This window comes from Brassica napus, chromosome A3 (assembly GCF_020379485.1).
Source record: "Brassica napus cultivar Da-Ae chromosome A3, Da-Ae, whole genome shotgun sequence".
NCBI classification, from domain to species: domain Eukaryota; kingdom Viridiplantae; phylum Streptophyta; class Magnoliopsida; order Brassicales; family Brassicaceae; genus Brassica; species Brassica napus.
The window spans coordinates 37,928,584-37,945,917 of NC_063436.1; the positions used below are offsets into that span (position 1 = coordinate 37,928,584).

Genomic DNA, 17,334 nt, shown 5'->3' on the forward strand with positions numbered 1-17,334 from the left:
TGTTTTCTCCCATAGATGGACGTGTTCCTCTCCGTCTTTAGGTTTAGCAACCTATCTTTATAGTGGAGGTCGTGCCTCTCTTTTAGGGTTTGGAAATATTCCATATATCCTTAGATAATAGAATCTTTCCATTCTTCTCAAGGGCGGCTTATCATATTGGAATACTTCATCTTTCTCTTGGATTTAGGAAGATTCCTTCTTCTTTAAGCTGGTTACCTGATAAATGGAAGATTTCCATTTATCTTAAGGTAGGAGAAAACACTTGGCCTGGAAGACGGAGGAAGAGTTGGTGTTGCCATAAGGATGGTTCAATAGCCCAGTATGAGGAATTCAAGTGACGAGCCAATCCAGTCACTCCTCACCAAAGAAAAAGGGAAGTTTCCCTAAACTCAATTCAATTCATCTCTTTCAACATATCTAGTAATCTATCAGGAATACTAGTTTTACTAAAGAAGAGTTGTTAAGCATAATTTGAATTCGTTAGGAATACTAGTTTTACTAGACGACAACATATCTAGTAATATATAAGGAATACTAGTCTTACTAAGATGGTCAATAAGCATGAAGTGATTGAGTTATGTTCTTTGATAACTACTGATACACTTGTGGAATAATGTATCAGGTACCTTACTTGGAGACTCAACAGAGAGTATCAGGTCGCTTCTAGCCTTTCAAGATGGCATGAAGTCTGGTGAAAGGGGGAGAAACTAAGCCGGTTCTATAGAAGAGTCCAAGAAGGTGTGGTGAAGTGTTGCTGCACCTTTTTAGGCCCTGATCCAGAGCTTCTTGTGTCCAACCACACTGGTTCTAAGGCACAAGAGCTCACTGGCCAATCCCTAGGTTTTGGAGATCTCTACTCTTTTTCCCTTGCAAGGTTTTGTCCCAAAGGGTTTTCCTTGTAAGGTTTTTAATGAAGGAGACCCTTCAGAGTTCCAAGCTTGACTTAGGATCTCCTAAAGTCAAGCTTGAGGGAGAGTGTTGAACTGAGGAGGAGATAAATCTTGTATATTATTATGGCAAGCTCTAGAAGATGTCCAGAAGAGTTCAATCAAGCTTTAGAAGTGTTCTGAAGTATCTATCTTGCGAAGTCAAGTCTAGGAGAGACTTAGACTGATCATGTGAAGTGTTTGGAGGAGTTAGAGAGAAGATGGCCTCAGGTGCAAAGATAGGGTGAATCAAGAAGAGGAATGAATCAACCAAAGAGGAAGGATAAGTGTTGTGCATAGTTAGGGCGAGTGTACAGACCAGACAGGTCGTACATCGACCGTACAACACCCGAGCCTCATCCATTCATCCGGTTAGCCTAAAGAAGAAGAATGCAAGGTGTGGGCGCGGCATGATTCAAATCATGTGACCGTTGGAGTGAGATGGAAGCAAAGGAATAGACCTTAGGATCAATGTGGTCCAAGAGTCATGCTGGAAAGGGAAAGGTGCTTTACCTTTACAGCCTTATCCCCACACTGATCCATCTTGGCTGCTCATTCAAACTGAAGCATCTAAGCCATCCATAAAGTCCATAAATGCCTCTCCTTTACAGCTAGCACCAGAAGATCAAAGACCATCCTTCTCTCATCCTAGCCATCCAATCTATCTTGCATTTATGTCCATAGGATCTAGGTTTGTTCTTTGATACATGTAAAGGCATATATAAGCCTTAGATGACGTTTTGTGACACTAAAGGGAGTAAGGGGGATTTCCCCTCTCCACTTCATGAATGATAAACTTGTTCTTGAATCTGAAACCCTAATCTCTAATCTCTAATCTCTAATCTCTTGTTCTCCTAATCTCTCAGTCACTTAATCTCTGTTCCTAAGTCTCTTATTCTCTCATAAATAGTCTCATCAGTCTCTCTTTCTAAATCACCTAGAGCAAGCTCTCATCTTTCTCCATTAGGAGTTTATACACACACACATACAACCAGAGAAGAGAACTCTACAAATCTCATATGTTGGGGTCAAAATCGGTCACGACGAAATCAATGTCTGAAAGTCCGTAAAAATCAGCATGAACATTTTTACGAAAAGTAATCCTCGTAAAGATATCTTTACGAAGAGCCTTGCGGTAAAATCTTTTTCAAATCTCAATCGAACCACTAAATACGATTGTCCGAAGGCAACAGACATGTATCCAAATCGGCCGCGGACAAGCTCGAGTATGGCAATCGGACCGCAGACAAGCCAAGCTCGATCGATACGCGGCGACCAAGCATGCACACAGCTTGGTCGCTACGTAGCGACAGAGCCCGAGCCTAGCTCGGTCGCTACGTAGCGACCAAGCTCAAGCCAAGCTTGGTCGCTACGTAGCGACCGAGCATCTGTTCCGCTCGGTCGCTACGTAGCGACCGAGCTCGAGCCAAGTTCGGTCGCTACGTACCGACCGAGCATCCGTCCCGCTCGGTCGCTACGTAGCAACCGAGCTTGGCCAAGCTTGGTCGCTACGTAGCGACCGAGCGTCTGTCCCGCTCGGTCGCTACATAGCGACCGAGCTCGAGCCAAGCTTGGGCGCTACGTAGCGACCGAGCATCCGTCCCGCTCGGTCGCTACGTAGAGCCGAACTCTTCCGAAACGTCGATACGACACCAGTCCATGCGTTCTCGTCTATCCTTCGATGCTATCTCCCGAAGACCGTAGCGAACTCAGTTCATGTTTTCCGCTATTCTAAATCATCGATCAAACTTTGCGGTTAAAACCACGGAAAGTCCGTTCTTTATCGAAAGAAGTCGCAATAAACGTTTCGAGTTGGAATACGGCCCAAAGGGACCTAAGACACGACTCGAGGCCCATCTTACGATTTCTTAACCAAAAACCCGTAAACCGTAGGACGGTTTACGCTTGGTTCGCAAGGGAAGATAAATGTCAAGTTTCCGCGGATAAATACGGAATTTTGAAGATAGTTACGAAGATTGGAAAAAATGGAATATCTCCATTTTATGCTATGACGGCTTAAGGGCAGAAGAGTAAAAGCGTAAACCGACGTTGGAGCGAGTATATAAAGAGTCCTAGGTGAGAGGCATGGAGGGGGACAACTTTTTAGACTCGGAATTCATTGCACTTAGAAACTTTAGGCTTTATTCTCGACTAGTTCGGTTTCTATGTCTGGCACTCAATTACTAGACGAACTCGCCCAGGCAGTTCGATCTCTTGTCCAGCTCTATCAATTGAACTACGTTCGGCTTGATCCTCGAAAGGGGTACGTAGGCAGCCTTTAACAAGGTTCAGTCCGAAATCAATCAAAAACCTTTTCTGTATCTTTTTCATCTTTTGTTATCGAGCTGCGATTCAACTAGGTTTGAGCTATTAGGCCGCTAGAACTAAGTAACTCACTGACAGCCTTTGCGGCCAAAGCTTTTATGATCTCTTGTAATGATCGCAACGCTCTAATGCGGACTCGAAATAAGATCTACTGTTTTCTCTAAACTCGTTTGTTATCTTTTCATGATTTCCACATATATTTGGTCACTTGTCGTTGGCTCTCGCAGAGATCCGGGACCTCTGGGAAATTAGGAGTTTCCTAGTTTCCCAATTTAAACGAAAATCGACAGTGCGAATTTCGGTTCCCACAGTTTAGCACTAGAAGGAGGGGGGGGGGTTACGGATTACTCTTACTCATGGCCACAAAACGCTTGATCAAAACGATGTCTGGATATATGAAAGACAAACTCGCAGCACTGACTGCTCCTATGGTTAACGACTCCGCAAATGCCACAATTCTTGAGAAAATCGAAAACCTTGCTGCGACTTTTCGCTGCAGGAAGTGCAATGAAACGAGCTCGCGATTTCTCTTTCAAAGCATAAAGGGAAACGATAAATCTTATCAAACCCCGTAAGTTTGGATCATTACCGAACAAAAGAAATCTCAATGCGTAAGGGTTTTACCAAAACACGTTTTCCGAAAACATTCCGGAAGGGTAAAACTTGTTCTCTCAAAAACCACTGAAAACCCCCTAGGTTAATCGCAGAAAAAGGAAACACAACAAAATGATTACACAGCTCGGTCGCTACGTAGCGACCGAGCACGCACACTGCTCGGTCGCTACGTAGCGACAGAGCACGCACACGCTGCTCGGTCTCTATGTAGCGACCGAGCATGCACACTGCTCGGTCGCTACGTAGAAACCGAGCATGCACACTGCTCGGTCGCTACGTAGCAACCGAGCATGCACACTGCTCGGTCGCTACGTAGCGACCGAGCTCAAGCCAACTCTTCACTCGCTACATAGCGACCTGTAAGTTCTCAGAAAGGTCCTCCTTTGGGTTCTTTTTTGAATCCTCATCGAAACGCTTTTTGTTTCGCCTCAATCGAAGTTTCCGTTGAGATTTTACGACGAAAACAAGTAGGACTCTTCTTAACTTGCTTCCACTCGCTACGTAGCGACCTGGCAGACCTTCTCTCGCTACGTAGCGACCGGTAAGGGCTCAGAAAGGTCCTCCTTTGGGTTCTCTTTTGAATCCTCATCGAAACGCTTTTCGGTTCGTCTCAATTGGAGTTTCCGTTGAGATTTTACGAAGAAAACAAGTGGGACTCGTCTTGGTTCCCTTTCACTCGCTATAGCGACCGACATGACATCCTCACTCGCTATAGCGACCTGTCAGGCCTCAAAGAGGTCCTCCTTTGCGTTCTCCTTTGAATCCTCATTTGAAACGCTTTTCGTTTCGTCTCAATCGGAGTTTCCGTTGAGATTTTACGACGAAAACAAGAGAGACTCGTCTTGGCTCCCTTTCACTCGCTATAGCGACCGAGATAACATCCTCACTCGCTATAGCGACCCGTCAGGCCTCAAAGGGGTCCTCCTTTGCGTTCTCCTTTGAATCCTCATTGAAACGCTTTTCGTTTCGTCTCAATTGGAGTTTCCGTTGAGATCTTACGACGAAAACAAGTTGGACTCGTCTTGGCTCCCTTCTACTCGCTATAGCGACCGAGATGACATCCTCACTCGCTATAGCGACCTGTCAGGCCTCAAAGTGGTCCTCATTTGCGTTCTCCTTTTAATCATCATCGAAACGCTTTTCGTTTCGTCTCAATCGGAGTTTCCGTTGAGATTTTACGACGAAAACAAGTAAAACTCATCTTAAACTCCTTGGCTTGTTCCTGCTCGCCCTACCTCCATCTTTGCGTTCACTTTCGAATCTCGATCGAAACGTCTCTTGTTTCTCCTCGATTGAAGTTACCATTGAGACTTTATGATATAAAAAAAATCGCAAAGACTTTTTTCCTCGCATGAATTAAAACTGATCGTATAAAACGACAATAGTTAACTTAACACTTTAGCGGCCTCAACTATACGATTACGTTGAACCTTTTTATAAAAATTGACGTTGTATCGAAGGAGAAGATAACAGTCAAGTTCAGAAGATAAATGTCAAGTTTCAAAGGATAAACACCAATATCGGAAATGGCAAACATACACGAGAAGAGGAAAGGGAAATGAGCAAGCAAAACTGAGAAGAGACAAAACTGCACATTCGAGAGAACTAAGGTATTTCCGAATTGAAATTTTTGAAATCAGACTTGGAATTTTCGTAGGAAATTACTTTGAGGCTGCCATAGAACTGTAGGGAACGTAAAACCTAGGCTGATAGTTGTTGGGGTCAAAATCGGTCACGACGAAATCAATGTTTTTGAAAGTCCGTAAAAACCGGCATGAACATTTTTACGAAAAGTAATCCTCGTAAAGATATCTTTACGAAGAGACTTGCGGTAAAATCTTGTTCATATCTCAATCGAACCACTAGATACGATTGTCCAAAGGCAACAGACATGTATCCAAATCGTCCGCAGACAAGCTCGAGTATGGCAATCGGACCGCAGACAAGCCAAGCTCGATCGATACGCGGCGACCAAGCATGCACACAGCTCGGTCGCTACGTAGCGACCGAGCCCGAGCCTAGCTCGGTCGCTACGCGGCGACCAAGCATGCACACAGCTCGGTCGCTACGTAGCGACCGAGCCCGAGCCTAGCTCGGTCGCTACGTAGCGACCGAGCGTCCGTTCCGCTCGATCGCTACGTAGCGACCGAGCTCGAGCCAAGCTCGGTCGCTACGTAGCGACCGAGCTTTGGCTCGAGCTCGGTCACGGACTCTCGGTCGCTACGTAGCGACCGAGCTTGGCTCGAGCTCGAACCTCACTCTAGAAGCTCATGCTAGAAGCTCATGGTTCTAACGAGCTGGGGGGCTAACTGTTGGGGTCAAAATCGGTCACGACGAAATCAATGTCTGAAAGTCCGTAAAAATCAGCATGAACATTTTTACGTAAAGTAATCCTCGTTAAGATATCTTTACGAAGAGCCTTGCGGTAAAATCTTGTTCAAATCTCAATCAAACCACTAAATACGATTGTCCAAAGGCAACAGGCATGTATCCAAATCGGCCGCGGACAAGCTCAAGTATGGCAATCGGACCGCAAACAAGCCAAGCTCGATCGATACGCGGCAACCAAGCATGCACACAGCTCGGTCGCTACATAGCGACCGAGCTCGAGCAGCGACCGAGCATCCGGCCCGCTCGGTCGCTACGTAGCGACCGAGCGTCCCGGAGGTTCCTCTGGACCCTGAGGTCGTATTTAGGACCTTAGGGTCGTTTTGGGACCCGGAGGTTGATTGGGAACCCGAAGGTTCCTCTGGACCCTGAGGTCGTTTTGAACCCGGAGGTTGCTACTTGACTCGGAGGTCATTTGGGAACCCGAAGGTTCCATCAGACTCTGAGGTCGTTGTTGGGCCCGGAGGTTATAAAGAACCTGGAGGTTTACCTTTTCCAGGTCCTGAAGAAATTTTTTCAGGACCCGGAGACTGCATGGGTACCCGAAAATTCTTAATAACCCAAGGTTATTTGATTTGTATTTTAAGGGACCGTATTCTGCCATCCTAGGTGAGGCCACTATCGGTACTTGTTGAAATTTCGCATTTTACCGTTAGGAAACTGGTCACTATCAAATTCCCGTGCTGCATGCTGCTTTTTTCAGAAAGCCACTATCAGACTTAGGGGAGCAGGTTATGGATTTGGAAACCCAAGTGCCAGGCTTTTTCTACTTTCCACGTCTGGAGAAACAGGAATTTATGTATTGCTCCCTGCACGTGGCAGTACTTATGCAATATGCAAACTCCCTGAATTAACCCGGAGGTGTCACAATACTCTTTCTTATGGGGCCCCGATATGGCTCTAGGCCTATACCGGGGTTATAGGTAGTTTTGACAAGCATACTCAGGTTGATCAGACCTATTCCTACCTTAAGTCTCATACCCATTGTTATTTTCGCTCCCTATACAATCTCTGAGTTTGAATACAGTACATTGCGTTTGCATAAGAGTTTGGAAAGTTTTTACCTTTCATTTTTACCTGGTGTTAAAGATAGAAGCAGAGGTCGGAGCCAGAGCTTCGTAGTTGGAGTTGGAGTCGGAACTTCTTCATGCGGGTGTATGGAGACCAGGGTCCTGCCCGGAAACAAGAGTAGTATTTTCCAAAATTATTTACTCCCAATAGTTTGCCCCCTATCTTTCGATTTCATGGGTGAAGTCCGGAGATAACATGTGTAGTTTGGCCAACCGGAGTCGTTCCATCTCAACATGCTTATAGTGGCCAGGACGCTGCTTCCCTTTTTCTGATTTCTTCTTAGGTCTGGACCGTGTTAGAACCTGGAGGAGAGTTGTTTTTCCAGATGGTAGACCGGGGTCTTGATGAGTACTTCCAGGTTCTGGACCTGTTCGAAGGTGATCTTGTAGGATTCGGGACCTTGATCTTGTATTTCAGTGGACGACAAGATTTGCTATCCGGTCTTCTAACCCACGTAGGTTTCTCTCAGTGATGTAGGGTTCGACGGAGATGGACTTGCTGATGCTTCAGTGAGCTTTGACATTCGTCAGCTGGATACATGGTCCTTAGACTTGTAACAGGACCTTGGAGGAATAGAGATCTTTGTTGAGGCGTGGAGGCTACTTCTCTTGGAGGACCAGTAGATTTATCCTTGAGAACCTTGAGGCTCCTTGGAACTAGTGCTCTAGCACATGAGGATCTGTAGATATTCTCTTTTTGTCGATGTCGTTTAGTAACTTCTTCTGGCTGCTCTTTGCTCCCTCTTGGGTGAGCCACTCTCAGCGTTTCTTGGATGTCACTAAATGACCCATCGCTTTGTCTTGAATCCTCTCTTTAGTGGGCAAGCCAACAAGATTTGTTGACACATTTTTACCCCTTGGGTTGAGTGTTAACTCGTTTGCCCCCTCTTTTCTCTCAGTTATCTCTTTCGTAGAAGTTCAGGAAGGTAAGTGCCTTGGACCTACTTCCTTGTAGACTGGCGTATTCTTTAGTCCTTCACTGGGAATTTCTGTTTCTTACAACTTGTCGAGGGGTGCAGCCTTGGGGATTGGAGAGGCAAGGATCCTGAGTTTCCCCGGGAGTTTGTAGGGGGTAAAAGACCTTAATTTCCTTTAGAGGTATATCAGGGTTTGTTGCCGGGAAAAGCGGTAGTAAGGTGGTCGGAGCTTACTTTTTTGTGGAGCCATTGGATTTCACCTCCATGTAAGGTGGGTAGGCGGAGACCCGGAACCTGGATCCGGGACCTGGGATTCGGGACCTGGGATCCGGGACCTGGGATCTGGGACCTGGAAGCTAGAACCCAGAGGTGAATAGTAGCTCGAACGTGTGTTTTCCGGCTTCTTTTACTCTCCTTTGCTCTAATTGGACCCAAGAATCAAAAGGCCAGCACGTCCTAATGTAGAGTTCGCATTTTTCTTCGACTCCTTTGCAGGAGGAAGAGAAGCAGTGTTCCCGGCGCTTGGCGGGGATCCTTTCGCGGAACAACTCCGATGGAATTTGAAGAGTATTAAAAGGTGTTCTATCCACCCAGCTATCAGTCTTATCTTGGATTCCACTACCACTTAGATTCTAAAGCCTAAAGAAAAAGGTGGTTCTCCGGTTACCTCTTAGTGGTTGCCTGGTACACCTGCAGTATTTCCAGGAGCTCTTCTTATGACTCCTCCTGTCTTTGGAATTCGTCCAAGTTGTAAACCTGACCGGAAAATGTTGTGTCCCGCTTGAGAACCTTGCATCTTTCTCATATGAGGCGGAATTATGAGCCTGGATGCATCGGTGGCGTCTAGGGCTTGCTATCCACGGATCCTGATGTTGGTGAAGACTACCCCTTGGAGCCAAGGGGAACCAGATGTCATTGAAGGGCGATTCCAGGCTTGGAACGAGAGTCGGCAGGAACCAGTGAATGGAACCGGCGGAACCAAATGCTGTTAAGGAGGGATTCCAAGTCGCATGAGCTTTAGATCTGATGAGAGTAAGTTGTTTCTTGTCCCCAGGTGGTTGGCGTTGAGAGATTTTTGAGAGGATACACGTAATGTTCCTCCTTCCTATCACATCATCATGTAGTATATGACTGCCCCTCGTTCTAGCGCCAAACTGTTAGGGGATTTTTGTGTACAAGCGATCCGTGCTCAGTTCTACGGAATGATAGGGAGAAGGAGACATCTCGTCGTAGTGTATTCTCCCGCCTTGATAGTTGATGAACCCAGAAGTCTTGGTCTTAGGATACTGCTATCTGGATATGGGCCAGTATATACCGTCGATGTCTTAGTAGCAGCGGGGGAGATTGGTCATCAGGCAGGAACTGCCTATCTATGATGAAGGCCGTGAGGTCTTCTTGGTCTGTAATTGATGGTCCTGATTCCAGGGTCGGTCCCTGGGTGCCTCCTGATCTGTAGTTGAGGGTTTCGGTTACCAAGGTTGGTCCTTGAGGAACCGAGGAAGATGTTTGGGATTTATAGCTGCATCCTTCAGGGGGGATTGCCTACGTACCTTTCAATGAGGGATCAAGGCGTTCGTAGTTCATGTATTGGTGGAGGCGCGGAGCCTAAGTGGGCACATAGCCTAATGGGTACTTGGCCTAAGGAGCATGTAGCTCTGATGGAGCCGCGGAGCCTGGATGGGCACGTGGCCTTGATGGGCACGTGGCCTTGATGGGCACATGACCTTGGGAGTATGTAGCTCTGTAGGAGATATGAGCCATCTGTTCTAGGGGCGCATGGCCGGAACATATGGTGGAGTAGTCGATATGCTGCAGGGAGCATGGATCTTCGATATACTTTGATGAGCATCGAGTGTCCCTGTCAGTGTGCTGGAGATCGTGGCCTGGACCAGTATGTGGAGTTGTAGGCGTGCTGCAGACAGCATAGGACGTCATCTTCATGGTAGTAATCACCGGGATCAGCCTGTCATAGACCTCTCGTAGGAGAAGGTCTTCTCGGGGTGAAATATAGCCTTGGCGGCTGTCGAATTCGTATGTTCTGAAGTTGGATGTTTTCTCTCATAGATGGACGTGTTCTTCTCCTTCTTTAAGTTTAGCAACCTATCTTTATAGTGAAGGTCGTGCCTCTCTCTTAGGGTTTGGAAATATTCCATATATCCTTAGATAATAGAATCTTTCCAGTATTCTCAAGGGCGGCTTATCATATTGGAATACTTCATCTTTCTCTTGGATTTAGGAAGATTTCTTCTTCTCTAAGCTGGTTACCTGATAAATGGAAGATTTCCATTTATCTTAAGGCAGGAGAAATCACTTGGCCTGGAAGACGGAGGAAGGTCCCAGACCTGGGGGCAGGGACCCGTGACCGGAGGCAGGACCCAGACCTGGGGGCAGGGACCCGGGACCCAGAGGCAGGAACCCGGACGCTGGGGGCAGGGACCTGGAAGACGGAAGCTGGAGTAATCTCTTCATGAAATATCTTTCCCCAACACTCTCCACAGTGCCTACAAGGGTTCTGTATTGGCCTTCGTTGGTCAGGAGCTTTATTCTCTCGGTTAGAATCAACAGACTTCCTCACAGGAGTGTGATCTCCTTGTTTTCCCGGACTGAAATTGTTACTTCTCTGATTGGAGTTAAGAACCGGCGCCGAGTTGGTCCTCTGGAAAGGCCTTGAGTGATAGGAATGCCTCTTGTTCTCTTGCTCCTCTATTATTGTCGCCTTGTCCACTATCTCATCCATTCCCATGGGTCTCAACCTCACCACCATCTCACGCAACTTCTCTTCATCCCGTGCAGAAAGATCTCCTCAAGCACGTCATTAGGAACGTGTGGAACCTCCGCAGAGAACTCCTCAAATTGCTCTCTATACTCCAAAATCGAGCCTGACTGTCTCAAGCGAAGCAATTGGCTGAGTATTGTGCCTCCCTTCGCGGGTTTGAACCATCGTTTGAGTTTCATTTTGAAATCCCTCCAATCCAATAACTCATCACAATCTTGGATAATCCTAAACCAAGTTATAGCGAACCCTACTAGACAATCCATTGCTATTGATAGCTTCTGATCTTCCTCCGTTTGATTCACCTTGACACACATCTCCACCCTGAAAATCCAGTCATTTGGGTTTTTTTTCCTTCGAACTCCGGAAGATCTATCTTCTTCGGTGAAGATCCGCCCTTCTGCTGTGAAGAATAACCCGAAGATACTTCTTTGTAGCTCGGGGTGTTGACTTCAGCAAATCTTAGCGGGATCGCTGTCTCCGGTAACACAAGTAGTCCCGCGTCAGCTCGTCTAAGAGATCCCACAGCTTGGGTTTGAGATCCTTCAGCTGTGACTCGTTGAGCTTCATCAGTGACAATAGTCTTAGATCTAGGGTTTCCGGGGTTTGCATTTACTGCCGGAATCTCGACCGATGGCTTTTCCTTTGACGCCATGGACTGGAGGTGACGCTCTTCAGCTTGTTTCTCCATCTCCACGAACTTCTTGTCGTTTGCCTTTGACGCTTCTCGCAGCTCCTCCAGGATACTAGCCACGCTACCTTCTAAAGCAGAGATCCGATTTGTGTTGGAATCTTGCTTCGGCGGCATGGTATGCTCTGATACCAATGATAAGCCCTGATTAGGGTTTATCGAGTTGTAAGAAAGGGGGAGAGAGAAATAGAGGAATAGAGATAAGAAGATAAGATTTGATGATTATTCTTTGATAACTAAACTCAGGAATGTGATTCCCGTTAAGTAGCATACAATCTCCAAAACGACATAGTTCTATTAATACTTAAACGACAACACTTTATTCAACTTCGTAATAAACTCTCCCTCTCAAAAGGAGTCTTTCACTTCCATCATCTCTCTACTTTCTCAGCCACTTATCTTTGCGTGCTTCGATATCACCCCCTTCTAAGCAAACGCTAACGGCACTGCCAACTTATCAACTTCTTCTTATCGTCCTTTTCTCTCGTGTTCACTACCACCCAATCTGAGTCTTGAAACTCTATCTTCGTTTCAATTTTAAGCACCATAAACTCATCCGTGTGTCTGTCTTTTTTTTTTCTTCTCCACAGAATTGAAGTGTTGTTGTTTTGTTGATTCTTCTTTATTTTTTTATTGAGATTCTTTGATTGAGTGGATTATTACCCATCTCGTTCTTCAGATTCAGTTTCTTCAGATTTTGATACAATGTTTGAACCACGTGTTTCTCTTCGGTACGTGCCACCAACATGGTCCTTCTTCTACTCAAGGCAATAATTATCCTTCAGAGTCTACACCTCAATAGAAAAAACAGCCAGAGGTATAACCAACAACCCATGTTCAAAAATATTTACTTGTGGGTTACTTAGGCACCGTGTGTTATATATTATATGTGTTGGCTTGTCTGAAGTTCTTGGTACTTAAACTGTGTGTTCTTGAAGGTGTTTTTTGAATTTGAACTCTGCTGTGTACCTTGCTTAGTTGTGGTTCATCGCTAATAAGAGGTTTTTAGTAATCGTCTGTTTAGTGATTCCAAAGGTGGATTCTTTTCATTGTGTTTTTTTTTTATGATTGCTAGCTGTTATCTCACTGTTTATCTTAGCCTGTGATGTTCCTTACTTAGATGTTCGAATAAATGTACTCTTTTTATGCTTTGGTTTGGCATATTTTCAGATAACAAGAAGATGGAGAAAGGGTTGTTGGTTTGAGATTGAAATAGGAGGTTGAAGTTGGTTCCTATCTTATTTTTCTATGGTTTGCAGTTTCTTTATAAGTAAACTTTATGTATTTTCAGATTCTCTATGGTTTGTTGTATTTCACTTTCTGAGTATCAGAAATCAGGTTCATTACATGTTTTTAAACAGGTGAAATAATCAATCAAAACTGTATTTAAGAACATGGTATTTAAAAAATAATAATAATTAAAACTGCATTTAGCAGAGAAAAAACCATTATACCAAAAAAGAAAGCCATAAACATAAACGGGACTAAACGGGTCTAACGGGCCATACCAAAAAAACGGGCTTAAAATTAAACGGGTTTAAAAAGGTATGTAAGTAAACAGACTTAAAGTTACAGGGTCTAAACGGGTAGGGTGTTAAACGGGCAGGGCCTAAACGGGTCCGAGTAGCCCGTTTTAACACCCCTAATCATAACAATGTGCCTTATGAATATATCTGAGTAGTTCTTACTGTTAGATTTAGGTTTCTCAATAGGTTGATAAATGTATTACTGACTCAAACTGTTGTTAGGATGTTTAAAAGAATAGTTCTTCATCTAGTTGTTTTTAAAGCTAAGTTTAGGATTGTCCCTTTAAACTTAGATCTTAGGATTAATTGAGATCAAACCATTGCTTGACTCAATACCTGAAAAAAAACTAGTATGATCTAACTGACTATATACAAACGAGAGTTGATCTAGTGAGTTAGAAAACATAAATCAAACATGTCCGTAAAGCTTTCTAGAAGAAGCATCGATCGACTCAGCGATAGTTCTGTCGATCGATATTTTGAATCGATCGATGTTCTTAACGAATCATCGATTGACACTTTCTCGCGATTAACATACGATAGTTGAAATCCGAGATCCAGATTAAATAATCAGATTGATTATATCTTAGTTTGAATTCAAGAACAATTGATATCAATAAACCCTTAAAAACCCAAACTAAGTATTTACTTGTCATACCTGAGAATATACCTGAATCTAGCTATTCTCTTAGCTGTTAACAACCTCAAAACCAACCAATCGAGTAATAAACTTGCTCACCAATTCATTTACTGCTTTAAACCCTATAAACCAATTAATCTAGCCTATTTCAAAGACCATAATCTCTTGTGTAATCCTAGAGTCTTTGTGGATTCGATCCCTAAATACTACATTTGAACCTCTTATTTGAGAGAGTAATTCACTCCTTGGGGTAATTTGAGTGATATCAAATTTGGCGCCATTGCCAGGGACTCTTTCTTATTACCACTAGATTAAGTTTAGAATTTAGTCTAGATTCTGTCACCGAATTTGCTAAAAATTTCCCTCCTTTCCTGCTGACACATGAACTTAAGATGGAAGATATGGATTTCGGCAGGATATCGATCAACAAAATAACAACAACATCGAGCGACGAGTCGACGAAAAAATCGATCGACGGTGAACATCAAACATCGGTCAACGCCACCCCACCGGAAGCAGATAAGTTTTCTCTTACCAATAATGCTAATGAGGGAGTAGTCCTAGGAGAACCTAAAGGTCAACTTAGAAACGCAATTAACCAAACCACAAATGAACAGGGGACTGCAATTCCTGTTAAAATTGATTTGATCTCAGAAAGAGATCATGAAACAAAATTGCCTCTGCAAGACTACTTAAACCATGGCAGGACCTTTTCCAATAGGTCCGCCATCAAACTATCCAAAGATGATACCAATAAATCTGTGGTTAGCCTCGAATATTTATTCTTGGTACATCAGAATCCTTTTCGTGGAACCGTCTCAGAACACCCACACGATCACATCAAATATCTAAAAGATATGATGGATAACGAGTACAATCGCTGTAAACCCTTTTCATTTTCCTTAGAGGGCGACGCCAGAAAATGGCTGGACCAACTACCAGCAGGCTCTTTGACCTGCTGGAAGCAAATAAGGGATACCTTCATTAATCACTTCTTCGATGAGACGCGTTACTGGGATGTAAGGAAGAAAATCTCCACATTCCGCCAAGATCCACTAGAATCATTCAGAAACGCTTGGGAGAGATTCAAGAGTTACCAGCTTGAATGCCCCCACCATGGTTATTTAGAACCACAGCTCGTTAATACCTTTTACGGAGGTTTTAACTTACATTACCAATTCGCACTTGACACAGATAGTGAAGGGAGCTTCAGTACCAGGAACCCCGAAGAGGCGAAGCGTTTGATCAAGAATGTAGCTACGGGTATATCCTACGAAATGATAGACGTAGAGCGAGGAAGGAGCGTTGACTCAAGGAAAGGGCCACATTTAGCCAAAATCAAAGAATCTCTAGACTCACCTCATTCTTCTCTAGAGAAACAAAACAAATTTGGGATTTACCAAATTGACGATGATACCCTTTCTGAACCAGAACAACAGATGGACTTCGTAGGTACTCCAACCTTGAAAGATAGGGTATCCTATCCCTAACACCAATAGTTTTACCCAAAATTTTGATGCTACTATTGGATCAAGCCGAGGCAAAGCAAAATTTAGGTTAAACCAAGCTTTCACGGGAAATCGCAAAATGGCCACTGACCTGAATGGAAAGATAAACATAGTCTACAGAGAGCTAATGAGGAAGTTCGACGCTTTAAGCGAACACATTAAAAACTGGATGGTCAAGTAGTGGAAAATGCGACCGCCATCAAAATAGAGACATGACGTCTCCCTGGGCAAACTGACGCGAATCCGAAATGTCAAAGGTATGCTGTGTTACTAAGAAGCGGAAAACATCTCAACCCGAGCACAATAGATATCAACTATGCAGAAAAACGTGCTGAAGTTGAGAAAACCGGTGAAAGTAGATCACAACCAGTAATCCTCGATAGTCCCAACCCAGAATCAGAAACTTCTCGAGAGAAAGAACGGTCCAACACTGAGGAAGCGGACATCGAGCTCGAGGAGGAAGAAGAGAAGTTAGAAGAAGATGTGGAAATCGATCGACAAGAAGGAAACAACGTTGATCAACCCACTACAGTAAATATCGATCGACAAATTGGAAACAATGTCGATCGACGCTCGACTCCTACAGAACCAGCCGTAGAAATGTTGGGGTCAAAAACGGTCACGACGGAATTATCACCCGAAAACCCTTGGAAATCACATTTCCGAAAGAGATAGTAAAAAGAAAGATATAATTTTCGTAAAAAATAACCAATACGAAGTTTTTGTGAAGAAGTATCCTTGAAAATTCAAAGCAAACAAACCAAGCTCGGTCGTTGCGTAACTACCGCACATACACGCTGTCCGGTCGCTACGTAGCAACCAAGTCCGAGCCGATGACGGTCGCTACGTAGCGACCGAACATCCGACCCGCTCGGTCGCTACGTAGCGACCGAGCTCGAGCCAAAGCTCGGTCGCTATGTAGCGATCGTCCCCCTCGGTCGCTACGTAGCGACCGAGCTCGGCTAAGCTTGTTCGCTACGTAGCGACCGAGCGCTCGTCCCGCTCGGTCGCTACGTAGCGACCGGGCTCGAGCCAAAGTTCGGTCGTTGCGTAGCGACCGGGCTCTTCCGAACATCGATACGACACCAGTCCATGCATTCTCGTCAAACCATCAAATGCTATCTCCCGAAGACCGTAGCAAACTCAGTCTATGTTTTCCGCTATTCTAAATCATCGATCAAACTTTGCGGATTAAAAACCTCGGAAAGTTCGTTCTTTATCGAAAGAACTCGTAGTAAACGTGTCGAGTCGGAAGACGGCCCAAAGGGACCTAAAACACGACTCGAGGCCCATCCTACGATTTCTTAACCAAAAGCCCGTAAACCACAGCACGGTTTACGCTTGGTCCACAAGGAAGGATAAATGTCAAGTTTCCGCGGATAAATACGGAAGTTTTGAAGAAAATTGTGAAGATCGGGAAAATGGAATATCTCCATTTTTATGCTATGACGGCTTAAGGGCAGAAGAGTAAAAGCGTAAACCGACCTTGGAGCTAGTATATAAGGAGTCCTAGGCGAGGAGCATGAGGAGAGAACTTTTCAGAGCAAACTTAGCACTTAGAGCAATTTAGGCATTTTTCCGTTTTTGTTATTTCGAGCTGCGACTCAATTAGGTTTAGCCGTCTTAGGGTTGCTAGAACTAGGAATCTCACCGACAGCTCTCGAGCCCAGGCTTATACCTTGTTGTAAACGCTCATACGCAAATTCGGAATAAGATCTTCTTTGCTCTCTTTTTCGATTTCTTATACTTTATCGTTGTTATTCTCGTGTTCTGATTGCTTGCCGTGTGGTAATTAGCAGATATCCGGGTCCTCTGGGAAATTAGGGTTTTCCTAGTTTCCTTATTTAAACGAAAATCTATAGTGCGAATTTCAATTCCCACAAGAGAGAGTGTATAGGACTTTGCCGCCCTTCCCTCCTAACAACACGCAGACCAAGCGTGAATTATATAGAGCG

General features: G+C 44.6%; 1 protein-coding gene across 1 annotated transcript; it reads left to right on the plus strand.

The window, feature by feature from the left end:
- Positions 1-12,040: 12,040 nt before the first annotated feature.
- On the plus strand, positions 12,041-15,975 carry LOC106409011. The gene is made up of 2 exons (XM_048777209.1): positions 12,041-12,522; positions 12,876-15,975. Exon 2 carries the CDS (start codon positions 14,264-14,266, stop codon positions 15,359-15,361), a length of 1,098 nt encoding a protein of 365 aa, XP_048633166.1. The 5' UTR covers positions 12,041-12,522; positions 12,876-14,263; the 3' UTR covers positions 15,362-15,975.
- Positions 15,976-17,334: the final 1,359 nt, after the last annotated feature.